A 27,729-nucleotide genomic window follows, 5' to 3' on the forward strand; every position below is an offset into this window, starting at 1 on the left:
CTGTTAAAAGAAAGCCTTGCATTTATATGGAGTTTTCATGACCACCACACATCACAAAGCGTTTTACTGCCAAAGTATTTTTAAAAGTGTAGTCACTGTTGTAATGTAGGGATGTAACATAGTTTCATCCTTGATCATGTCAAAATAAATTAAAAAGTTTAGTTTAACTCATGTAAATTTTTGGGAGGCAGGAATATATTTTAATTTAAATGAAACTAAGGCCCTGTTTGCCCTCTCAGGTGGACAAGATACTATTTCTAAGAGCAGCAGAGGAGTTATCCCTAGTGCCCTGGCCAATATTTATTCATCAATAAACAGTCATTATCACATTGCTATTTGCACAAGTTTACTGTACGCAAACTGGCAGCCATGTTTCCTACATTACAAGAGTGACTACACTTCAAAAGCATTTTATTGACTGTAAAGCCTTTTGAGATAGCCAGTGGTCGTGAAAAGTGCTATAAGCGCAAGTCCCTCTTTCTTTGCAAGGAGTCTTATTTTTAAAAAATACAAACGAAAGTTTCTTTTATTAATTTTTAGCTCTGCTGTTTTACATTTCATTTACTAAACGTCCTGAAACCCTCAGTACTTTTTCAAGCAAAGTAGTGTCATCTCCCAAGTCCTTCAATGTCAACACCTAATTCTTAATTTTGATACTCCAAACATGCCTTAAATTTCAATGGCAAAATATTATTTTTGTAAGTGGTGCATAGAAACTGTGGAAACAAACATTAATACCAGCAAGCCATAGGATTTACTGCCCTGATAGGAAAAAAGCCATAAGACAGCAAATGAATGCTATTAATAACCAAAACTGCAGTTGAAATATTGGAGTTTTAGTATGCTTCTGGCCACTGCTATAATCCCTATTTGGCTACCATACTGCCAACTACTGCAAAATTGCCAACTTCAGTAAAAAGTTTGGATTTCCATAATTTACTTTTTTTATATATAAATACATGTTTGTTCTTTCCAATCCTTTGTTTCTTTATCCTTAGAAAGGCAGTTCATACAAGAGACCTATCTGGAAGCATAGGATGGAATGGGACTTATGTAGTCTCAAAACAGCTTTATATTAATTTATAATCAGAAGGGACAAAACTATAAAAGGATAGAACAGCTTTCCTCTGACACAAATGAGCTCATATCACGTTAACACTTTCTATCAACAACTCACTACACAGACAGGCCTCTTTTACGCTCGACCTACTTAAATGACATTGCCGTCTTGGTGGGAAACCAGCAGAAACCAGAAGCCCCACTTCCCTATGGCACTGTATAACTGGCCACGAGCAAGTGAAACAGAAAGTCACAAGTTTATATATCTTTAGTCTTTGCAGAAACTATGTACACAGTCCTAAGGACAACCACATGTTCATGTTGCAGGACATAAACACAGTAACCCAGTGTTTCAGTTTTACTGTTCAAATACTTAAAAGTCAATGAAGAGCATTCTCAACTATTCACCTGAAATAAGTGCCATCAAGTGCTGGGTCATCTGGGCTTCGTCCAAGGTAGTGATCAATCAGCTTATCTTTCGTAGGCTGTAGGAAAAAATTAAAACTTTTCGCTGAATTACTTCAATTAATTTGGTTGAGAAAGCATGTGACACAGTGTAAATCTATGTTATAATTACACTATGCCATCTTTATATTGAATTACAGTTGACAGTCTTAATAATAATGGGCAATAAAGAGATGAAAGGAACTGTGTTATTTACCAAGGAAATGATGATAATTTTTTTATAAAACACTGATTTGGCCTTAACTAGAGTATTGTGTCCAATTTTGGGCACTGTGCTTTAGGCAGGATGTGAAAGCTTTACAGGTGGTTCAGAAAAGATTTGAGAGAATGCTTCCTGGAATGAGAAACTTAGTTCCATGGATAGTTTGGAAAAGCTAAGGCTGAAAGGAACTGTGTTATTTACCAAGGAAATGATGATAATTTTTTTATAAAACACTGATTTGGCCTTAACTAGAGTATTGTGTCCAATTTTGGGCACTGTGCTTTAGGCAGGATGTGAAAGCTTTACAGGTGGTTCAGAAAAGATTTGAGAGAATGCTTCCTGGAATGAGAAACTTAGTTCCATGGATAGTTTGGAAAAGCTAAGGCTATGTTAAGAGAAGATTGAGAGGGAGTTTGAAAGAGTTCAAAATCATGAGAGGTCTAGAGAGAGCAGGTAGACAGAAACTGTTCCCATTGGCAATCATTGGATCAAGAATCAAAAGGAAATAAATTTAAGGTGATTGGCAGAAGAATCAAAAAAGTGAAATGAGGGAAAACTTTGTTCATGCAGTATTTGGTTACCAATCTTAAATGCACTGCCTGAAAAGGTGGAGAAGGCAGATTCAATCATGGCTTCTAGAAGGGAATTGAATAAGCATCTGAAGGGAAAATAAAAAATTGTAGGGACTACAGAGCAAGAGCGAGGGTGGGGGGGCTAGCTAGTTAGCTCTTTGAGAGAGCCAGCATGCTGAATAGCCTCCTTCTGTGCTGGAACCATTTTATGATTCTAACCTGGCTAAATATCAAACAAATACTCAAAAGTGAAAAATATTCAACATCGCTAACATAAAGGCCATTGTTACACTGATGGAAAATTGTCAAATTGTTCAAAATAAGTTATTTACAGTAAAACCACAGACAAAAAACAGAAAAACTTATGAAAAGCAGTGAATATTAACTCCTATTACTACACGATTGTGCAGTACAGGTATTTTAGTACTTCAGCATTTTAAACAATTGTTTCAACTTTAAAAATACAACAACTCAATTCAACTTAGTATCTTTGGTTCAATTCAAGTATAGCTGATTAATAAAATGATGCATTAAAGCATAATAAATATAAGTTTTAAATAAATCTTAACCCTTTACTATCAAATTCAAATATTTCCCCCAATGATCTATTTTCAAATTTCCAACCAGGATGCCAGTGTTTTAAGGACCACAATCCCATATTGGATCCTCAAAGCCTCGAGTCAGGTTGCCCAGATACTGGTAACATATGGGTGGGGGAAGAGACAATTTTTGAGAATAAAATTTCCAAGGAGTTGAGATATGCAAATTATACTCCATTACATTTTAATAAAATTCAGACTTCCTAAAGGCACTGCCAGGAAAACTCATAAGAAATTCCTTCTCCACCACAGCTTTTTGAGCCATGATACCCAGCATAGAGGCCAGCCCAGGTCAAGTTGGGTTCACTAAACTATTTTCTGTAACCTATGTTTAAAAAAATGTTTGGGTAATAATTAGAAGGAATGGTCTCTACATAAACAGTGCATATGCCAACCTATAAAGGCGGTCCATATTTCTTTTTAAATTAAATCTTATCAACTTTCACGCACTTGAAGTCTGATGCAAATTACTTTCCCAACTTACAGTTCAAATAGACATACATAAAAATTTGATTTAAATTATTCATGATGTCAGGATAAAAAGCAGTTTTACACCAAAACAAAAAAAAATTGCCAATGATGCCTTGTGGGTTGCTCAGCTAGTGTATAGGTTTATAGTTGTGATCACAGGTGGATTCACAATTGATATCCACAAAAAGTAGGATGTATTTGATCTGGTCAGCGACCACTCCATCAGTTTTCTCCTGATCATCTGACGGTGTCGCCAAGTCATGTCAAGCAGCACTAACACAATAATCTGCTCACTGATGCTCAGTTTGGGTTCCGCCAATGACACTCGGCTCTTAAGCTCATTGCAGCCTAAATTCGAACATGGTCTTAAGAGCAGAACTCCAAAGGCAAGGTGAGAGTGACTGCCTGTGACATCAAAACAGCATGTGACCAAGTATGGCATCAAGGAGCCCTAGCCAAACTGGAGTCAATGAGTATCAGGGGGATAGCTCCCTACTGGTTGGAGTCATACCTAGCACAAAAAAAATGGCTGTGGTTGCTGGAAGCCAATCATCTTAGTCCCAGAACATCAAAGCAAGAGACTGCTTACAATGCTCCACAACCACTATGGTTGAGACTAGCGAACTCCACATAACAGAGGGATCAAACCCTTGGCCTTCTTGTATCTATGATAATATATTTACCCAATAAGCAATCAGGGGAAGTCTGCTTTAATATTTCGACAGATATGCTTGAATACAAAGCTGCAACCTGCAGGAGCAGTTCCTTTCTACAGTTCCACACAAAGTTTGCTTGTATACATAAAAAGGGGAGGGGATTCCTAGAAAACAAATATAAATATTACAGAAACTAATTACTTCTGGCCACAATTGCACACTTTTATGCAGTATGCTAACAGAAATTGGGCCATGTGCTATTTATAACAAGAGGCTATTTTTCTAAACCAAGTGTTGAAAAACCTGTTGTCTACTTGCAGCACTTTTTTCCAAGCTGTGTGTATTAAGAAGTCAAAATGGTAAATACCACATGGATCAAATATTACACTGATACATCATCAGTAATGGGAAAATTCCAAACACATAACAAGTGTTAGCACCAATGCAAGGAAGGTAGAACAGAAAAAAGACCAAGCCTACACCAATAAGCCCAACTGGAGATAGTTTACTGCATTATACATCTGATCCACTTTCCAACAAAGCAAATATTCCAAAACAAAAACAGAATTACCTGGAAAAACTCAGCAGGTCTGGCAGCATCGGCGGAGAAGAAAAGAGTTGACGTTTCAAGTCCTCATCCCCCTTTCTGATTTTCCTCTCTCCTTTTTGTTTTTTCCAATAATTTATATAGATTTTTCTTTTCCCACCTATTTCCATTATTTTTAAATGTATTTCCATCCATTGTTTTATCTTTGCCTTTTAGCCTATTTCGATCCCTTCCCCCACCCCACCCCCACTAGGGCTATCTGTACCTTTATTATCATATTCCTTAAAAAGTATCACCAACTTCAAAACCTCTTTGTCCTTTTGTCTATGACATCTTTTGGTTATCTCCACCTATCACTGGCCCTCTATCCAGCTCTACTGGTCCCACCCCCCCCCCTTTAACCAGCTTATATCTCACCTTTCTATTTTTCCTTAGTTCTGTTGAAGAGTCAGATGGACTCGAAACATTAACTGTGTTCCGCTCCACAGATGCTGTCAGACCTGCTGAGTTTTTCCAGGTATTTTTGTTTTTGTTTAAGAAAATTCATTTGTTCCAAGTTGGCCGATTCTAAGAAATGTGACTGCATTTTTTTGTATGAACTGTGTTCTGATGCCACCTGCTGGCAATGGATTGTATTGGGCAGAGAACAGGCTCCACATGTAGAGTCAAATTGACATTCTGTCAGAGAAACTTCTTATAAACAATAAAGGTTGACTAGTAGCAGGTAGTTGTTGGCATGAGCAACATGGATTTGGACCTCATTTGTCCTAAGTCAATGCTAATGTTCAACTACTTTTAATTATAATCAGTCATTGAATGGTTACAGCATAGGAGGCCATTTGGTCGATCCTGTCCATGCCAACTCTGAAACAGCAACTTAGTTGGTCCCACTTCCCTGCCCCTTCCCCGTAGCCCTGAAACTTCTCTCTTCAGGTGCTTATCTAATGCCCTTCTGAATCTGCCTCAACCACATTCCAGATCGCAACCACTTGTTGAGCAAATATGTTTTCCTCATGGTCACCTTGCCCACCAACCACCCACAATTCCCCCCACCCCCGTTTACCCTTCACCGTATATATGTGTTCTTTGATTCTTAACTCTATAACCAATGGGGACAGATTCTTGCTACCTACTCTTCCCAGACCTCTCATGATTCTGGATACCTGTATCAAATTTATTCTCAATCAGCTCTTCTACAAGGTGAAAAATTCCAACTTCTCCAATCTATCAACTGAAGTCCCTCATCCATGGAATCATTCTTGTAATTTTTTTCTGCATCCTCTTCAATACCATCACATTCTCCCTCAAGCGAGATGTCCAGAATTGGACACAATACTCCAATTGAGGCCAAACCAGAATTTTATAAAGGTTCATCATAACTTCCTTGTTTTTGTACTCTAGGCCTCTATTTAGAAAGCTCAGGGTCTCTTATGCCTTTTTAACCACTTCCTCAACCCACCCTGCCACCTTCAATGATTTGTGCACATGTACCCCCAGGATTCTGTTCCTACACTACCTTTAAAATTGCAACTTTTACTATATATTCTATCGCTTCATTCTTTCTATCAAAATGTAACTTCACACTTCTCTGCATTAGATGTCATCTGCCATGTGTCCATCCATTCCACCAGCCTACGCCCTCTTAAGTCTATCACTATCCTCGTTACATTCACAATACTTCCAAATTTTGTGCCATCTGAAAAGTTTTGAAATTGAATATTCTAGAATTCTCCTGGTCCTTTTTCATAGTATCATTAGGTTTGATTAGCTATGATGCAAAACCAAAATACTACAAATGCTAGAAGTTTAAATAAAAACAGAAAACGCTGGAAATATTGAGCACATCGGGCAGCATTGGAGAGAGAAAAACAGAGTTAACATTTTAGGTCTGTGACCTTTCATCTCTCCGCAGACACTGCCTGACCTGTTGAGTACTACCAGCATTTTCTGTTTTTATTACTTATGATACAAATGTTCTTCGACTGACACTTGATCATTTGACCCACCTCATTCCCAGAAACATATCCAGCAATGCTTCCTTCCTTGTTGGGCCAGAAACATACAGATTAAGAAAATTCTCCTGAAAGCACTACAAAAATTCTTCCCCCTCTCTTCCCTTTACATTATTATTCACAGTTTATATTAGGATATATACCCATTATTACTATTCTATAGCTTTTGCACCCCTCTAATTTCCCTGTAAATGTTGTTCTTATATCTTTCCTACAAGTTGGTGGCCAGTAGAATACACCCAGTAGTGTAATGGTACCTTTATTATTTCGTAAATCGAATGGATTCTGTCCTGTCCACTATTTACTCTATATAAAGGCATTAAATGATGCAAGACAGGAATGAGAGTGGATGAAGGCAAAAAGATCTGAAAAATTGTGCCAAGGAATCACGTACACATTATAGTGCAAAGCAGCAAAAGTCAGAGCTGCATGAGGGTCCGAAAAACTAGCATTTTTTTTGCACTGTAGTGAAATGAAAATGCTTCCATAGGCCACCTCAAATGGGAGGAATTATTAGACAGCAAGTGGTTGGCAACATCATTTTTCTGTTTGGTTACTTTCTATTACTGACAAGATTGGACCAATCAGGGCCAGCCCGTCCGCTAGGCGAACTAGGCGGTTGTCTAGGGCGGCAAAAAACTGCCAGCTTTTTAAGACAAAAATGGAACTGAAAGCTGGCCAGATTTGTATTGATGAGCAAATGAGCAATAGCAAATTTGTTTCAACTTTCCAGCAGATTAGGTTATTCATACGGTGTCCATTACTCCGTGTTTCCACTTAGAAATAATGGCAACATTTTATATTGATCACTGTTTTAGCAGTTTTAAAATGAGTTGTTAAATTCAATCGAGCATTTTATTTAATTTCTGTTCCAAAACGCAGTATTTTTGGGGGGGGAAAGAGACAAGAGTTGGGACAAATTAGCACAACAGAAGCAAATGCTACTGCATTTAATAACACATACAGAAATGAAACACAAATAATTTTAATTAAATTTTTGTCAAGAAATCAAAGTCAAGCAACTGAAAGGCAATGTTATTAAAACTATAACATTAAAATTAACTTTTCAATTTTGAGTGGTTATTGTCTTAGCTCAGCACTGGTGGAACTTGACAAGTCTAATAAAACCTTTTGAGATCTCCCATTAAATGGCAATAAACCCTGTGTCATAATCTCGCTTAACCATTATATTAAAATTTGTGACATGCACAGCTGCCAGTACACATTCATTTTCTGAATGATGATGTAATATAACATTCTTCGTTATGTTATCTTCAAGGTTCTTTGTTATCACAATTTCTGCACCAACAATCAAGTCAGATGGAAGTACTTTGGAATTTACAAATATTTTGGGATCTTTTTAAATTTTTTCTTGTACTAGAATAATTGTTTTTCCGTTTGGGTCTTGTGTTCCATTTGATCACAGAGGGGTTTGGGAATCCCTGCGTATAGGTGAGATACATTATTGTGAGATTAAGATATAAATATGAAAAGGGAGACAGCCAGGATTCTTTACTACTAGTAAAAGAAACAGAACTGTTCACGTTTGAAACCACAAAATCTATAGCTTCGAATTATAATTCGGAATTCATCACAATCAAAGAAATTGATTTTTAGGGTTACCAATATTTTGACATGTCCAGTACACAGCCAGATAATGTTCTACATGGTGTGGCTGTGGAAAGCAAAATCACAACTGAACGTATTGGGATAGTTTCAGATATGAGAGATGTAATAGCCATTTTCATGCTTAACAGCAATGATTGGGACACCTTAAAGGAGTTCGATGCATTTAGCAACACAATTTAATTAGTGTTGTAAAGGGAAGGTAATGCATGAGAAATCATGGCCAGAGCAATCAGTTGTCTCAAAATACTAGCTTAAGACAACCAGACATTTTCTTATGACATCAGCTCTAATTTGACGTGCTCACTGATAATACAGGTGTTTGTCAATTGCATATTTGAATGTCCCAATCTGGTGAGAGGCAGGAATGTTGCATGCCTTGGGGGGATGGGGGGGCAGGGTGTGCCTGGCAGTGTTCTGGAGGTTTGGCTAGGGCTTGCACCAGCCCTGGGACCAATGCATTTGTATCAAACCACCAAAGTGACTTCAACATTTCGATATTTAAAGTGGTTAGTAAATGTAATACAGGATGAAGTCCATTTTAACAACAGAAAATGACTTTGCTGGATTATGTACCTGCGAAGCAAAGCAAAAATGCCTACAGGGAGGGTTAGGCAGAGGTCAGAAAAATATTTCAAAAAGCGGCGTTCCTTCAAAAGGTGAAAATTTGTCATCGTTGTACAAGGTTTAAAAAAAATATGCAAGTTCTGGAAAACGGAAATAAAAACAAGACACTGGAAATGAAATGCCCTCAGCAAATCAAAGATAAATGAAATGTTTCAGGTGTGGATCCTTCATCAGAAGTAGAATTGGATGATAAAACAAATCCCCTCGTACAATTGAACAAAATAAAGGTAGGGAGATAAATCATTCAAGACGCCAACTGAAGGGTTTAAGGACTATAAACAGGGTTGTTTAAATAAAGATATGACACAATCTCCAAGGCAAGCAGGCTACTAAAGCCATCAACTATGCCCATAACAGGCTTTTATAGATATTATTCCCTCTTCTCAATGGTTCCATAGTAGTTTGTATTAAGTGTATCCAGATACTGTATCTTTTTGGCAAGCTGTCCTTGCAGCATTTCATAACATGCTCCATTACATTCGGTGATCACTTTGCTAAACACCTCCATTCAAGTTTACAACTGTGACCTTAAGGTCACTTGCCACCATAATACTCAGTTTCACTCATACTCTTGACCACTGTTCTTGGTCTCCCAAAATTGTTCCAATGAAATTTAATGCAAGCTCAAACAACAGCACCTCATGTTTCTATCAAGCACTTTACAGAGTTTAACTTAGATTTTAACCCATTTTTACTCAGACACCATGTTCTGATAATTAAAGATATCTCCCAGAGACACTGGATGTGAAAAAGGTGTGGGCTGATGCTTGGGTTGGGGACTTCACATTGGTACAGTCAGCAGGTGCTCAATACTCAAGGGGTTTACCACCTTCCTCCACCAAATTCCCAAAATACTATCCTCTCCACTTAGCTCTCGACTCTGTACCAGGATAACCATTTACATCTCCTCTGTACCCATCTTTAGTTTCTATAATAGTCTCATGATCACCTTCTGCCTTTTAGCATCATCTGTGCACTGCAATCACCCCTGTCCTCCACCTCATCACAGGTCTTTCCCTTTTGTTCTTTCCCTACCCATGCATTTGCTTAAAAATTGTTTGATTGAAGATGAAATGTTAACTGTGTTCATCTCTCCACAGATGTTACCTGATTTGCTAAGTGTTACCAGCATTTTGTCTTTTTATTACATAGCATAGAAATGTTTTGCACAACCTACTAAGTTTTCCATCAACTTCTTTAATGCAATTCTGTAACTAACAACTCTTTATATCATTTCCCAGTAACAATCAATCCAATGCTTCAAAGGCCAGAATGGCTTTTGGTGCAACTGCCCCTGATATTCTGTTCCATCATCCTATCCTCACTAAAAAAAACAAATTGGCAAAATTCCTTATTTTGTCTTGCCACATTTGACTTTAAACTATGTTTCAGTTTTTAAATTCAACAGATCTTCCCTGGATTCAAATTATCCATACCAGTGAAAGACCTCAATTCAAGTCCTTTCTGCTCCTACCATTTGCCAGAGAGTAAAGTCTCAGTGTAAACAATCTTTCTTCATAACATAGCCCCTCTTAAATTCAGGATTCACTTGTGTGATTCCTTTGGGCTTTCTCCAATAATTCTGCATCTTTCCTGTAACAGTGGTTAAACCCCAGGCCAAAAGGACTTGGCTTGAAAAGACTTCAAAAAAATTATTTTGCATCTTCAATAAAGTGCAATGTCCTGCAGTCTGACATTAAGTGTACTAAACACGATAGATTATAGATTTAATCTATTTCTACTCACAGTTATACATGTTTCATTGTATTCTACTGGATCTCCAAGGATATTAACAGCTACCAGGGCAACCTAAAATTAAACATACGCAGATTAGAAATATATCAACTATCCCTAAAATAAAAGCAAAGTTTCTCCAGCATTTTTGTTTTATTTTATTATAAATCACCCATCTTCACAAATGGATTCCAGCTTTACAACTGTCCATTTAACGAATTGTAAGGCCTGCCAGCACTCAGATCTTACATAGACATGTACTGCTTGAAACCCAGAATGAATGTTGTTTTATCAATAAGTTCCCAAAAATTCACAGCACGGTAGCATTTCACTCGCATGGTGCTGACTATGTCTGTGCCGGCTCTTCACGAGAACAATCCAACTTATTTCTACTGCCCTGTTTGCCAGCCTTAGATCTGTATCTTCCTCTGCTTCAAGTATTAAGCCAATTTCCTTGTGGCAGTGTACCATGCTTTAAGTGTGTCTGTGTAGAGAAAAGCCTCTAACCTCCCTCCTTATTCTCTTAGTAATAATTTGAAATTGCTGAATGCTAGTCACTGACCTCCAAACCAGAGGAAATCTTCATTCCCTATTCACCATCAAAACTGTTCTGAATTATAAAAACTTTCACCGAGTCTCCTGCTAGATTTATGTTCCAGCGAGGCTGGTCCATATTTCAAGCCTCTCCTCATAACTACAGGTTCCAAACACTGGCAAAGCTACAGTTTGGATACTCTGGGCTGATCTTTACGGCCTGATTCAAGCTAGAATGGAGGAGTTGGACTGAAAGAAATAGCGGTACGCTATGTGGCCAGACCTACCACTTCAGGTTTCCGGTGTTGCTGATTTTCCCCCGAGGGCAGGGGGTGCAGGCCTCCAAACTCTCTTATGCTCTTAACAACTTTAATTGGTCTGTTTAAGAGTTTGTTAAAACCCCAACTCTGCAACCTTTTGGAAACTTCCTTGGGGCGCCAGCATTGAGCAGTTGTCTGAATCAGACTAGCTGAAGGCAGGTGAGGGCTAGTGATCTTGGCGCCGCTAACTGCTGCAAAGAATGTAGTGCCAGAAGTATTCACCATCAAAACGGCACTTCAGGAGCCAACAACACGCAGTCTCAAATGATTGTTACTAAATTCTGACAATGTACAAACACAATGTAGTTTTAATGCATTTTAATAAAACTAATTTTCACCATTGCTGGGCCAAAATTCTGGAACTCCCTTCTTAACAGCACTGTGGATGTATCTACACCACATGGACTGCAGCAGTTCAAAAAGGTAGCTCACCATCACCTTCTCAAGGGCAAGTAAGGATGGGCAAAAAATGCTTGCCTAGCCAGCATGGTGAAACTCAGCTTGGAGGCATGGAGCAGTACACAACTAGGAACTCAACAAAAATCACAAGATGAACCCTTAAAAAAGTAACGACATGGCACCACAAAAACTGCTATAGATATTTTCACAACTTAGATAAAAGACACTTGTTCGTCAAAGATATTTACAGGTCCATATAAAATGTTAATACACTGTTACAGATCAACCATGATCTTACTGAATGGTAGAGCAGGCTCGAGAGGCCAAATGGTCTACCTCTGCTCCTGTTTCATATGTTCATATGTTACCTGATTGTACAAGTTGTATCTGTTGACATGGTTTTTATGGAATGTTAATTTCAGATATTGCCCAATTGCATCAACATGGACAGACTTAAGCTCCCGGGCTTTGAATCCTGTTTTTTGATTATCCGAGAGGGAAACATACCTGCAAGAGCAGCAGATTATATCACATACATTAACATTGTTTGAGATATTGAGCACTTTATACATTCTTCAAAAACTTGCATTTAGACAGCAAAAAAGTTTCAGTTTGACACCAAAACTAAACAAGAATTGGTGGGAAATTAGGGAAGATGGGTGAAGGGAACTTTAAGGAATAAGCAGGCTTTCGAAGGTGTAGGAGGATATCACAAGGTGAAGAAATTTAGGGCCACTGTTCCAAATGTGAAAGCAAGATAACTGTGGGCTCTATGTTATACTGGAGGAAGACAGGAAATGCTCAAGAAAACCACTGCTGGATGAGCAGGTAGTGCAAGATGCAGGGCCGGAGGAGACTGAAGTAGTATTCAGCAAAACCATGAGAGGTCTGTACAGGACAATATTTTTAAGTAAATGTGGTAAGGGATGTGAGAAAGTATAGGTCACCAAAAGAGGGTGATGGGGAGAGGATGCAGCCAGCAGAGTTCAAATTCAGAGTTTATAAAGGATGGGGCTCACTTTCATTTTATTTCCTTACACCATTGAAGAGTCTACCATATTTTAAATAAAGTAATTGCTTGTCTACAAATGGTCTGGAGTTACTATTATATAAACAAATCGATTTACCAAAGAGATGAACAGTGCTAGTTGAGTTCCAAACTTTACATCAAAAGTACCACTTTGCATTAATATTTCAAGGTTTTATGACTTTTTCCCCCCTCCCCTTCCTTTCATTATTTTGAGTTCACTGTGAGGGTTGAGGTTTGGGGTAAATCGTTTTTTTTTTTACTTTGCACTTTCCCCAACTTATACTCATTCAAATTTTATTTTGCTAGCATTAACAGGAAAATATACCTTTGTACATTCATTTGAAAAATGATCCAGTAACCAAGGTGAGGCAGTTTCCTCTTCCACCACCACCACCACCCCACACCTCCCCATCCACCCCTTCAAACAGGTCAAAATATCATTAATTTGCTTCCACATATGCCCTGGAAATAAAGACATACACCAAGCCTCAATGTTACCCTCAGAAAGCTGAAACAGGATGCCCCTCTCCCAAAATAATTGAATGTTCAGGAAAGAACCCTTTCTTAAAACTTGAATTCAAACACAAATAGTTACCCTCTATCTATTTGAGCCCAAATCCTCAAAGGATCACACAGGACCTTTCATTTACAATCCTTGCATTTCCTATTTTTTCAAACCTTGAATTTTCATCAGTACAAGTGACAGTATACAATCACAGCAACTTTGAGATCTGTTGTTAATCTGTCACTGGAGACCTTATTCACCCATACCCGAGTCTGTGAAATTTCTCCACGTGGTGGGACCCAAGGTGATCCGGAAGATTGTCGCTGATATAAAATTCAATTTTAGTAGAAATCAAGTACTGGTGTGCAAGTAGCTGCAGCTTGCGAATCCGACAACGCTCCACCATTTGCAGGACAATCTCCTGTGGGTAGAGGCAGAACCTAAACAAACCAAATTAGAGGCAAAAATAGCTCAGGCACGAGCAGTGGAAACAAATTTGAGCTTGATTTTAATGTGTGAAGTATAATGTGTGTTAGAAAACAGCCATCCGGTTATATAGGAGTTTGTTGGGGGGGTCAGTTAAGACATATAAAAATCCAAAATGATTAGCATATTGATAGATGCCTGATTACTGAGATTAAATTATACATTTCAATTTGCCATTCACAGGTTTTTGTTAAAAAGGATATTGCACTGTTTCAATAAAGCAAGGAAAACATCAATGAGAGTTAAAAGTAAACAAGGATAACACCCACAGACTCACAGAAAGGGTGCATCTTTGATAGAAGAGTCAAAAGGCAAAAGCACAGAAGCTGCATTTGATCTAAACATCCCTGAGCTATGGCCAAAATAAAAACATCCATCTTCCAACTACTGGTCCCTATCTTCTGACACCCCTACCAGGGACATAGCTTGGAGTCCATGAATATTGGCTGGCAGCAGAATTGGGCTCAGCTGTGCTGCGAGCAAATCAAGTAGCCTAGTATTCATTCACCTCTGACTGAACTACTTGTGCAAGACATTTGCACAAATGTAGCACTACTTGTAAAAATCATTATTCCAGCAAAGTCAGCATCACCAGGAACAGAATGGAGAAAAACTATAGGAGGTGGAGCACATTTATGCTTCCATGAGTCATACTTAGTGTTTGACCTTGTTTTTTTGAATTCTGAAACCAGGATACCTTAATATTTAACATATCACAAAAGCTCTCTGGAATTTGATTACTGTTTATTGTAGCCATTGTTGAAGATAAGTTTCCCCCCCACCCCCACCAGGAAATTACTTTCTTACAATTGCTTTGGTTTCTAAATGTTATTCATCAGCCTCAAAGAAACAAGCTTTTTTAAAAATTCTTTCATGAGATGTGGGCATCACTGGCAAGGCCAGCATTTATTGCCCATCCCTAATTGCCCTTGAACTGAATGTCTTGCTCGGCCATTTCAAAGGGCAGTTGAGAGTCAACCACATTGCTGTGGGTCTGGAGTCGCATGTAGGCCAGACCAGATTATGATGGCAGATTTCCTTCCCTGAAGGACATTAGTGAACCAGATGGGTTTTTACAACAATTTATGATAGTTTCATGGTCACCATTACTGATGGCTCGCTTTTAATTCAAAATTTATTAACCGATTTGAAATTCCACCAGCTGCCCTGGTGGGATTTGAACCCATGTCCCCAGGTCATTAGCCTGGGCCTCTGGATTACTTGTCCAGTGACACCAGCAAAATGCCACCATCTCCCTGCATCATGCTCTAAAGGCTCCACTATGGCTGTACTAGAACAAATTGCTAGGTAATGCTCAAGAACACCATAGATGCTGCTACTGATTTTGCCTCCTTGTAGAGGCATATCTGGCCTCCAACTGACATTTCACCAACGTGAGACAAAAAACAGACAAATGGATTTTTTCAAATCTAATCTTTTCTGATTGTGATTCAAATGTCATAAATATTGTAAATTAACATTTATTTAAAAATACACAGCGCCATAAAATTCTAGTTGTTAAACCTTGTTTCTTGGTTATTATACTTCCCACAGGCCATATGGCAATAAGAATCTTGCCAGCTTTGTACTAACCAAACTTATTACCAAACCACTGTACTAGAACCTAGAGGAGTCATTTTTGGACTGTTAACTTAGTGAGGCTAAATGTTAATGCTTAGAATGTATAAATCCAGACCAGAAGCCATCTTGCCAAATTACCAAACTATCTCAAATCTGAACATTGTTAGATGAACAACTGCAGTTGCAAAGCATTCAGACATATGGTCTGAGCCCACTGAGGATGGATTGTCATTTTGGGTAGAAAGTGTAAGTCACTTCCAGACAATTCTGAAAATATTCATCTTTGAAAGGAATCCAATGTCTGATAAGCTTTAACAGAAATCTGTCGTACAGCTATAAATAACATAACGTAGACTACAAGGCAAGCGTTCACAAGCAAACCAACATTATCATATCTGAAATCTTAGTCTTGCTGGGAATTATTAGCAGTATTTTGTTCTCTTCCTTACCTTGGAGAACGCCAGCCATTTACTGTTGGCGCATGCACCATCAGTTCATTTGAATTATACCCATCTTCATGGCCAGAGGAGCTTATTGTAACAAATCCAATTTTGTGGGGCATTCTGGAGTTCTATGCTGCAAGAGGTCACAGGTAAATCAAACAAATGAAGGAATCTTTCTATTTTTACTATTGATATGCCACTTTAGAAAAAACTTGCATTTACATAATGCCTTTTGTTACAAATGTATATTTGATTATACTACATTTAAAAATTTTAATTTCCTAACTAAAAATAAAGGAAAGAGCATCTGATCCAAGCAGCTGGCAGACATGGCCTGGGATAATTACAGATCAATGTTATATTATTGAAGCTACAGTGTGAACTGTTAAAAGGTAAACAATGGGAGCCTCGTTAACTATCTTGAAGAGAAGGGCTGTCTGTGAGGGATGATATTACTAATGTAATTTCCCCAAATCAGAGAAGGTTTGAAGGTAATTGATAAACCAGGGAAGGTTTTGAAGTATCCATATACTTTTCAGGTCAAAGAAAAAGTTTAAAGTTAAAGATTATTGATTTGTTAATTTCATCACTGAAGATTGATTTGTAAAGATAATTTGATCTGAAACCAAACCTTGTGTGCCATGTTGTCATGGAGATGGGTGGATGTAGGAAGGCTCCTTTGCTTTAACATATCTCTGCTGTTTTCAGTCCGTGAGGCAGTCAGCCTGTGAGAAGATAGTCTATGTCTGCCAGAAGCTGGGGACAAGCACAACAGGAGGCGCGAGTGTTTCTGTGGGACACTATGCAGGGATTGCAAGTGGGGTCCATGCTCAAAATGAAAAGTCCAAATTTATGAGAAATTAAAGATTGGCAGTTCTGTCAAGTAAAGCTACTGGAAGAGATCGGCAATGGAATGCTCACAAAGAGAGTGTTCTGGAAGTCGAAATGTCAGACTTGGAAACTAAGTAAAATTCCTAGGAGCTGAGATGCACAGTGATTTGGTTCCAGGAGAATTGAATGGACACTCAAAATACCAAATGTTTAAAGGAGCTCTCAGTTGATATTAAAAGTAGAACAGGTAGACTTCAGTTCGAAGTTTTAGTTTAAAGTATAATTCCTTACAAGATACAGTGTAAAATTAATGCTTGCTTTTTCCTCCCCCTCAGTAAAAGTTTTTCCCTTTAGAAACATGAAATTTTGTTGCGTGGTCTTTACAGTTAGTTGTTTGATCGGACAGAACTTGAAACTTGAGAGTTGCTGAAAAAAAGAGACACGTCGAAGCTTTTCGTCTTGCATTCATCAGGACATTTCACAATACCACCAATATAAGGGGAAAACAAGAATTTATACTTTATGAGAATTGAGTGCTAATTGGTTGGCAAGTGGACACATTGGTAGAGGCATTGCCATGGAAAATGCGCCAGTGATGGTGACTGAAGTTAACTGCCAAGCATTGTTTGAAATTTAAACCAGGCAGCCTGACCCAGATTGGTCATGGCATTGACCTGAGTAATGAGTCACTTAATGGCTGTCACTTATTTTGTTTAGCAGAAACAGGCACAATGTGTGTACATGTTCTTTCTGTCTGCACAGAACAGGGCCCTGTATATTAATATGCATAGCTTCCAGTACATGCAAATGTGCCACACTGCAAGCCCAACTGACAATCTTAAATGGGAGTCAGCGTAATTCTTAGCACACTGAGGATTATTTAGCAAATGTTGCCCAATCGCGGAATCACATCTAATGTTGGACACTGTGCGTTTTGAGCTTTGCAAGCACCGGCTGGTTGGGTATGGTCTGTGCCTCACCCATTGCAAACAGCGGCTGAGACATGCTGTTTGATACGATCCGCCATTCTTTGGAACGTACAGCCTACATACCAAGCCTCAAAGTGGCACTGAAATTCATATACCACATTACTGATGTGTGATAGGCAGAATGTCTTTTTGGCTTGATGGCAGCATCCTGTTAGTGACGAATACGACTTGTGTTGCTACTGCATAGCAGCAGTGTGAAAGAGCTAGTTTCACCTGTTGCTCAAATATTTCAGATACCAGGGTAATCTGGAGGTTGACTGGGCACTTTTTAGGGCCGAAAGTGAGGGCCTTAGACCCATTCATGAGTTTGCGTGATATGCAGCACAAAATGACCTGATCAGGATAGCCATTAACCCGCAGGGTGCCTTTGATGCACCCTATTTCTGCATCAAGTTTGCATGCTGAGCAAATGGCTCGGGCCCTATTTATGAGGGTGCTGATAAAACCAATGTTAAAGCACGTGGAACTGTAAGAATCCCAATGCATATACTGACAAGTGAAGGTGGGCTTTGCAGTAGAGAAACCCCCCTGGAAGTTTCTCAGCTAGTACGTCAAGGAAGGGGAGTTCATTTGACTGCTCCATTTCAAAGGCGAATTTGAGCGTAGGATGGAGCCCATTAAAGCATTTAAGGAAATTATTACATGCAGCAATGGAATTAATGCACCATCCACATATCAGAAACATGCAAGCATAGGAGGTTAGGTGCCATTCCATCAAAGACACGTTTCTCATGGAACCCAACAAAGATGTTTGCTAGAGCTGGATCTAGAGAGGACCCCATGGCAACACCATCTATTTGGGTATACATGGTGTCATTAAAACTGAACTCAACTGCGCAAGTGTGGAGGCAATGGCAAGTAGTATTGTTGCTGGACTAGTAATCCAGATACCCAGGGTAATGCTCTGGGAACCTGGGTTCAACTCCCACCACGGCAGGTAGTGGAATTTGAGTTTACGATGTCCATTTGAGTAACGATGACCATGAAACCATTGTCGATTGTTGTAAAAACCCATCTGGTTCGCTAATGTCCTTCAGGAAAGGAAATCTGCTGTCCTTACCTGGTCTGGCCTACATGTGACTCCAAACCCACAGCAACTTGGTTGACTCTTAAATACCCTCTGAACAAGCGCAATTAAGAATGGGAAATAAATGCTTGCCTAGCCAGTGATGTCCACATCCCATGAATGAATTAAAAAAAAGCTGTCGAGTTCAAAAGTTCATGAAGACTAAGTCACAAAATGGTGGCAGGTCAAGATCACCATGATATATTGCTGCATTGGCTTTCTTAAGTGGAGTATTGTCAATCAGGCTCGCAGTGTGGCGCATTTGCATGCACTGAAGCTACATTATTAATACACAGTTCTTTGCAGACAGCCATTGCACCTGTGTCAACTAAACAAAATAAGTGAGCCATTCATTGACTCATTCCTCAAGTCAACACCTTGACCAATCAGGGTCAAGCTGCTTGGTTTAAATTTCAAACAATGCTTGGCAGTTAACTGGCAGTCACCATCAGTAGTGCATTCTCCAAGGCAATGCCTCTACCAGAGTCCACCTGCCAACCAATCAGCACTCTCTTCTCATGCAGTTGTTATAAAGTTGTTGCTCCCCTTATATTGGTATTCTTGCAAATTATCCTGATGAGTGCAAGACACAAAGCTTAAGCCTAACAAACCTTTGTTGCATTCCAAGGCAAATATATCCTTCCTTAGAAAATACCACCAAAACCATACACTGTGCTCCGGGCTTAGTCTCAACAAAGCCCGATATAATTGCAATAGGCCTTGTTTATTCAGGTCCTCAAGCCATTTGGAATAAAGACGAACACGATTTCTTACTATACCTGCATGGTATAGTATAACTTTTTTCTGATTCTATTACAATTTTTTATTTTTCTTACCAAAGTGAATAACTTCACATTTCTCAAAATAATTCCATTCACCTACTCACTTCCCTATCCATATCCCTTTATCACCCAACTTAGTTTCTACAACAAACTTGGGCACATTACACTCAATCCCCTCAAAGTCATTAAAAGAGATTGCAAATAGCTGATCCCTACAGTATCTCACCAGTCATAGCCTACCAACCCAAAAATGACCCATTTGTTCTTATTCTAATTTCTGTCTGTTAACCAATCCTCAACCCATATTAATATATTACCCCAATCACAAGCCCTCATTTTATGTAATTACCTTGTGCAGTAGCTTATCGAATGCTTTTTGAAAATCTAAATACACTTACTCAGCCTATGACCCATTTGCTATCTGCCATGATACTCCCGTAATGATTGAGAGAATCACAGGTGACCTCTTTTCTTCTTAGTGTGCCTAGATTATTTTGGTACAACCTTGCATAAGCATCGCAACTTTGATCTGCTTAGGTTTCTTTACAAGACAAATAAAAGAGGTTAATCACCTTTTCCTTGGATAGCAATTGTTGTCTAAAGACTGTTAAGTACTGGTTAAAGCTCAGCTTCCAAATGGCAAAAAAAAAAATTTTGGATGCAACTGACATTTTCAACCATAAGTACACTGGTCAACCAACAATTTTATGTGAACAATGCTTAACACAGAAATGTTTAATGTACGACATAGCAAAAGCCTGCAAATGCTTGCTGCCAGATTTGTTCATGCTGCATTTAATACGATGCATATACATAGCCATATAAAGATGCTTACATCTAATGCACTTAGGGTTACCAACTGTGACTAAATGTATTCTTTGAGGTTTCATCACATGACTTTCCCCACATGCCAGCCATTAGTCGGCCAACACATCCATCCTTGTGATATACTTCCATCCTACGCTAACTGGAAAGCAAAACAACTCATTACCCAACTGGATGATCCCTGACTGTCAGCCAAACAAACTTTTATTCTCCCATTTTCAAAATTTTTATATCTGCTTTGGCAGGAAGAATAGTGGAGCTGAATATTATTTAAATGGAGAAAGAGTGCAGAAAGCTGCAGAACAGAAGGGTTTGGGGGTCAGCATGCATGAATCAAAAAAGCTGGCATACAAGTTCAGCAGTAATAGGGAAGGCAAATGGAATGTTGGCCTTTATTTCAAAGGGAATGGAGTATAAAAATAGGGAATAAAGGCAAAATACTGCGGATGCTGGAAATCCAAAACAAAACAAAAAATGCTGGGAAAAATCAGGTCTGACAGCTAGAAGCTCTGAAGAGTCATATGGACTCGAAACGTTGACTCTGTCTTCTCTCCACAAATAAGAATAGGGAACTCTTGCTAAAACTATACAAGGTGTTAGTTAGACCACATCTAGAATACTGTGAATAATTTTGGTCCCCTTATCTAAGGAGATATACTGGCATTGGAGGCGGTCCAGAGAAGGTTCATCCCAGATTTGGGGGAATTTTCTAATGAGGAGAGGTTGAATAGGTTGGGCCTGTACCTCATTGGAGTTTAGAAGTATGAGAGGCGACCTTATTGAAACATAAAAGATTCTTAGGGGGCTAAAAGGGTAGATGCTTGAGAGGTTGTTTCTCCTTGTGGGACAGTCTAGGACCAGAGAGCACATCTTCGAGTAAGGGATCACCTATTCAAGACAGAGATGAGGAGGAATTTCTTCTCTCATAGGGTAGTGAATCTATGGAATTCTTTACCACAGAGGGCTGTAGAGCCTGAGTCATTGTACATTCAAGGTGGAGATAGACAGATTTTTAATCAGTAAGGGAATCAAGGGTTATGGGGAAAAGGCAGGAAAGTGGAGTTGAGGATTATCAGATTAACCATGATCTCATTAAATGGCAGAGCAGACCCGACGGGCCAAATGACCTACTTCTGCTCCTACGTCTTATGGTTTTAAATGTTCAATGAAAAGAAAAACAATTTTTTTAAAAATGTCCCTCTGATATTTCTCCAGAACTGCACACAGTAATGTCCTGATGGTTGATTTTCAGTTCCTAGAGGGTTGGCAACCCTAAATGCATTCAGCATATTAGATGTCCAGATGGCCTATGAAGTTTAAAAAAAACTGTCAAAATGTCAACTGTCCAATCAAGCATTGTGCAAATTAACGATTATGCAACAGACCTACAGACAAAATGAGCCGATTTTAAGCATTGTTCTTTACAGCATAACTATATCAAAAATTGGCAAATAAATTCAATTTGAATAAACTGCAATTTACCAGTACTAATTAGGCACCCAGCTTCCAAGTTAAAAGGAGCCCTAGTAAAGATCCTAAGTGCTTTCAATACTGGATAAAATAAATCAAGACAAAAAATTGACAGGGTATACCATCCACAACATGAAACCAATTCACAATCCAATACATTACCTTTCTGCCTTTGGCAAAATAGCCTCCTGCAGCAAATTGTCTTGTGTCTTTGTGCTTGCAAAATGACAGTCTGGAAAAAGCAAAAAAAACACTTTAATATTTAGTCACCTGAATGGCTGGAAAAACAGGACCACGAGCCTGTTTTCCAACATTAAGAGAGGCACCAAATTTCTGAAATGTATCAAAATGGTACAGAATACACCAGAAAATGTTAGAACTAAACATAAGGTACCACAATAATTGCAGAACAAATCCCATAATAATCAATAAGTGATGCAATCCTCATCAAAAAGTGTTTTACAAATCGCTCCTCTGGGCGCAGCATGTAATTTCTGAATCTGCATTACATGCTATTAATTCAATCCATTGTAATGCAATTCCATCACATAAGTCTTATAAACAATATAAACAATTATAAACAATATAGCAGCACAAATTATTAATGCTGGGCAATGAAGATTGTGAAACATGCTTCTCTAACTGAAAGAGCAAAGTTGAAAAGCAGCAGGGGCGCCCTGTCTTCACCAAGTGTGGCCTGGCCCTGGGTGTGAACCCCCAGACCTGCACTCGGAACCTGGACTCCCACATCAAGAAAAGGTCATCCAGGGATCACAGGATCATTACGGGGAAATGCGCATCCTCAGCAAAGGGGAGAATAATGAGTATTCATCGGCAGCAGAAAATGCTGGAACTTCCTGCGAGCGGCGCCAACTTCAAAAAGGCCTCGGAACGGTGGTGGAGGAGGAGGGGGGGGAGGAAGAGGGGGGGTGAAAAGGGCACCCAACTTACTCCAATTATATTATTTCAAAGATTTACAACGTCCGCGCTTTTTTAACTGTAAAAAAGCAATATGAAATTGACCTGATTCCCGGCGCCGCGGATGTACAGGTGGCCAGCGAGACAACCCAACGCTGCAGTCCCCGCCGGCCGCCGCATCTCCATAACCACCGGCATCAACAGCCAGCACTACGCAGGCGCAAGCTTCTCCTACACGCCCGCGCCTTCTGGGAGCTGTGGTGTTTGTGTGGCTCTGACGCATGCGCATCTCTACAGGTTTAGGCTCTTTCAGGTTTTTGCTCGAGTTCTTTGCCCCGAAGGTCTGACCCACAGCGCCACGACTTCCACCACCGGTACTGCAAGGTGCACGTCCCGAATGCACTTCCTCCCGCATGCTGTTCGATCCTTGTGCTGTTGGCACCAATCTCATACGAACATAGAACTTAGGAGCAGGGGTAGGCCATTCAGCCCCTCAAGCCTGCTCCACCGTTCTTTCAGCTCATGGCTGATCTGATTGTGGTCTCAATTCCACTTTCCTGGCTGCCCCCAATAACCCTTGATTCCCTTGTCTATCAGAAATCTATCCAACTCAGTCTTGAATAAATTCAATGACCCAAGCACACTGCTTTCTGGGGAAGAGAATTTCACAGATAACTACACTCTGATAGAAAAAAAACATCTCTGTCTTAAAAGGGAGAACTCATATTCTTAAACTGTGCCCTCTACTTTTAGTTTCTCCCACAAGGGGCAACATCCTCTCAGCATCCACACAACTGACCCCACCCACCCCCATGGAGTCCAAGTTCCTAAGCAATGTACGCTTCTTACATGCATGTTGTAGCTTTAAGCTATGGATAGTGATGGTCAAGGCTCCAATTTCTTTCCATCACATGGCTCACCAGGAATCTCCCCATCTTACCACCTTCCACTGGCATTGGATTTATAACTTGACACTCAACCTGTTTGGTTTCATTGTGAACACACCTTCCTTGGCCTTCAAGTTTTGGAGTTGGACTTGAACCCAGGGCTTTTAGCTCAGAGGCAGGGATGCTACCCATTGCACCTCAAGACTTCCATAACCAATTGACATCACAATCAATGAAGTACTTTGGAAATGCATTTACTGCTGTTAATGTATGGGAAACATGGCAGCCAATTTACACATATAGTTTCTCTCACAAATCCTTCTGGAAATAACATTTGCCAATTTGTTGAGAGTGATGGCTTTTCCTCCTCCTAATGAAGAAAACCTTTTTTATCCAGCCAGTGGTTAGGATCTGGAATGCACTGCTGTGGAATGTGGCAGAGGCAGATTCAACTGTGGTTTTCAAAAAGGAATTCAATGTTGACCTGAAGAGAAAACATTTGCGAATTTATGAGGAAAGGGAAGGAGAGTGGGACTAGCTGGGTTGCTCTCATAGAGAGCTGACATAGACATATGGGCCTCCTGTGATGTAAACATCCTATAATTCTATGATTGAATGAAACTCCCACAAATAGCAACATGAAAATAGGCAGATAATCTGTTTTTGCAATGTTGATTCAGAGATAATTATTGGCCACAACACTAGAGTTATCTTCTCTGCTCTTTTTTAAAATAATGTGATGTGATCTTTTATGTCCACCTGAGAGAGTAGACCGGGCTTTTGTTTAACATCTCAACCGAAAGACAGAACCTACCAACAATGCAGAACTCCCTCACAACCCACAATCTTCTGATTCAGAGGTGAGAATGCTACCAACTGAGCCACAGCTGACAAATTTGTCACACCTGACTCTTAAAGAATCAAGTGGATTCTGCAGTGGGGGAATTGAATATCTTTCAGGATATATGATTTAAGATAGTCTCAATGACCTTTATCATCTGTCATTATCCTTTGATCTAGTGATTATCTTCTTGGATGGTGCTTTAGGAGGTCAACATGACTCCAAATGAGACACAATGGCAATGCAAGATTGGAACCATGTCTTTCCTCTATAATCAGAGAGTCCTCACCAATTGTTCCATGTACTCCTGCAGCGTTTGATTATGTGATAATTGATTGCATTTTTTTACTCATTCACAGGATGCGGGCTTCGCTGGCTGGGCCGGCATTTATTGCCCACCCCTAGTTGCCCTTGAGAAGGTGGTGGTGAGCTGCCTTCTTGAACCGCCGCACACGCACAGTGCTGTTAGGAAGGGAGTTCCAGAATTTTAACCCAGCGACAATGAAGTAGCGATGATATATTTCCAAGTCAGGAGGGTGAGTGACTTGTCCACAGTTTGAAAATGTTATTGTAATGGTTGGTACCCTGTAGTTATGTGCCCTTCCTCATGGTTCTGTGCCAGCAGCCATTACAAACTAGAAGAGTGCCAGAAATAGGTGAAGAAAGTGCAGATGAAGCCTCAAAGTAATGACTGTACTGCAGCTTAAAATATTAAATTATGAGCATGGGTTGCATACCCTTGAGTTTAGATGGTTGAGGGATGATCTGAGGTGTTTAAAATGATAAAAGGTTATGATATAGTAAGTTGAGAGAAACTATTCCTCTAGTGGAATAATCAAAGGATCACATTCTTAAAAATATAATTAGACCATTCGGGGGTGAAATCAGAAAGCGCATTTCAGCCAAAGGATAGTGGAAATCTAGAGTTTTCTCCCACAAATGGCTGTTAGGTTCTGGGACAATTGAAGCTTTCAAATCTGAGATGGACAGATTTTTATTAGGTAAGTGTATTGAGGCATATTGACCAAAGGCAGAAAAACAGGCTTGAAATACAAATCAGCCATGATCTAACTGGATGGTAGAGGCTTTGAATGGCCTACTTCTGTTCCTATGCTTGTGAGACCTGTTTGCATATTTAAGACTGCCACATTTGAAGATAAATGCACTCATTATAAAAGTTTGTAATTGCTATATTACAAAGCTATTAAAATTGTAGAAATGTTAAATGGGACTTTGGAAGAGATGCAAATAAAGCACTTTGTGAAACACCACCATTCAGTCTGCAAGCATGACCCTGTAACAAGCAGGATAGGTAAAGGAGAACCAGTAGATGTAACATATTTGGATTTCCAAAAGGCATTCGATAAGGTACTGCACATAAGGCTACTTAATAAGATAAAAGTCCATGGTGTTGTGGGTAGCATATTAGCATGGATAGAGGATTGGCTAAGTAATAGAAGACAAGGAGTTGGGATAAGGGGGGCATTTTCCAGATGGCAACCTGTAACTAGTGGAGTGCCACAGGGATCAGTGCTGGGGTCACAATTATTTACAATATATATTAATGACTTAGATGAGGGAAATGAATGTACTATCGCCATGTTTGCGGATTACACAAAAATAGGTGGGAAGGCAAGTGGTGAGGATGACACAAAGGATCTACAGAGGGATATAGACAGCTTAAATGAGTGGGTAAAAATCTGATATTATAATAGATGGAATATAATATGGGAAAATGTGAGATTATACATTTTGGCAGGAAGAATAGAGGAGCTGAATATTATTTAAATGGAGAAAGACTGCAGAAAGCTACAGCACAAAGGAGATTTGGGAGTCCTTATGCATGAATCTCAAAAAGCTAGCATACAAGTTCAGCAGGTACTAGGGAAGGCAAATGGAATGTTGTCCTTTATTTCAAAGAGAATGGAACATAAAAATAGGAAAGTTTTGCTAAAGCTATACAGGGTGCTGGTTAGACCACACCTGTGAACAGTTTTGGTCCCCTTATCTAGGGAAAGATACATTAGCATTGGAGGCAGTCCAGAGAAGTTTCACTAGGTTGATTCCAGGTATGCAGGTATTTTCTTGTGGGGAGAGGTTGAGTAGATTGGGCCTGTACTCATTGGAGTTTGGAAGAATGAGGCCACTTTATTAAAACATATAAGGTTCCTAGTGGACTTGACAGGGTAGGCGCTGAGAGGTTGTTTCCCCTTGTGGGAGAGTCTAGGACCAGAGGGCATAATCTCAAAGTAAGGGGGCACCCATTTAAAATACAGAGGAGGAGGAATTTCTTTTCTCATAGGATAGTGAATCTGTGGAATTCTTTACCGCAGAGGGCTGTAGAGGCTGGGGCGTTAAGTATATTCAAGGTTGAGGTAGACAGATTTTTAATCAGTAAGGGAATCAAGAGTTATGGGGGAAAGGCAGGAAAGTGGAGTTGAGGATTATCAGATCAATCATGATCTCATTGAATGGCAGAGCAGACTCAATGGGCCAAATGGCCTCCTTCTTTGAGAGCTTGCGTCTTATGATCTGAGCTTCAGGTCCTTAGTCATTTTCATTCTGCACCCTTTTCCCACTCTGACCTCTCTAGCCTCAGCCTGAAATGAAGCTCAATTCAAGCTCAAGGCACAGCGCCTCATCCTTCAATTTAGCACTTCTGGATCTCTTTCTTTATTCATTCACTTTGTATTTGGATGGCTGCTATCTAGTCATTCACCTCTTCACATCTTTTGTTCCTTTACCCATTATCATTTAATCTCTCCTCCTTCACCACCACCCCTCCTCCCCCATCACAGTCCTTCCCTTTTGTCCTTTCTCTTGCTCAAAACCTATTACATTTCAGTTCTGTTGAAGGGTCATGAGGACTCAAAACGTCAACTCTTTTCTTCTCCGCCGATGCTGCCAGACCTGCTGAGTATTTCCATGTAATTCTGTTTTTGCTTTACATTTCTTTCTTTTCTCAGTTCTTTCCAAGGATGATCATCTGCACAAATGAAAGAACCAAACAGGGCCTTTGGTGCATCCGGTGATCCTATATATCACACGGACTCGAAACGTCAACGGTATCCCTCTTAGCAGATGCTGTCAGACGTGTTGAGTTTTTCCAGGTATTTTTGTTTTTGTTCTAGATTTCCAACATCCGCAGTATTTTGCTTTTGACCCTATATGTTTGTTTAATGGCTGATGCTACACTGTCTCCAGCAGGGCATTCAGCACCTTCTCCTCCCACAGTCTCTCCTTTCCAACATT

At 39.6% G+C, this 27,729-nt stretch overlaps 1 protein-coding gene across 5 annotated transcripts in view; it reads right to left on the minus strand.

Moving 5' to 3' along the window:
- cep104 (centrosomal protein 104) overlaps positions 1 to 22,981 on the minus strand; it is a 258,319-nt gene extending 235,338 nt beyond the window's left edge. For 4 of the 5 annotated variants that reach the window (XR_005945259.1, XM_041205857.1, XM_041205855.1 and 1 more), the window contains exons 1-7: positions 22,855 to 22,981; positions 21,994 to 22,063; positions 15,875 to 16,001; positions 13,625 to 13,798; positions 12,192 to 12,330; positions 10,583 to 10,645; positions 1,468 to 1,544 (exon numbers count right to left, since the gene is read on the minus strand). Coding sequence is in view for 4 of the 5 variants with exons in the window: in XM_041205857.1 (XP_041061791.1) it covers positions 1,468 to 1,544; positions 10,583 to 10,645; positions 12,192 to 12,330; positions 13,625 to 13,798; positions 15,875 to 15,987 (566 nt within the window). In the remaining variant the exon portion in view is untranslated. The remainder of the gene's footprint in view (positions 1 to 1,467; positions 1,545 to 10,582; positions 10,646 to 12,191; positions 12,331 to 13,624; positions 13,799 to 15,874; positions 16,002 to 21,993; positions 22,064 to 22,854) is intronic. The other variant, XM_041205856.1, reaches the window with a different exon arrangement.
- Between the last annotated feature and the right edge of the window lie 4,748 nt (positions 22,982 to 27,729).

Source organism: Carcharodon carcharias, chromosome 15 (genome assembly GCF_017639515.1).
Source record: "Carcharodon carcharias isolate sCarCar2 chromosome 15, sCarCar2.pri, whole genome shotgun sequence".
Lineage (NCBI taxonomy): Eukaryota > Metazoa > Chordata > Chondrichthyes > Lamniformes > Lamnidae > Carcharodon > Carcharodon carcharias.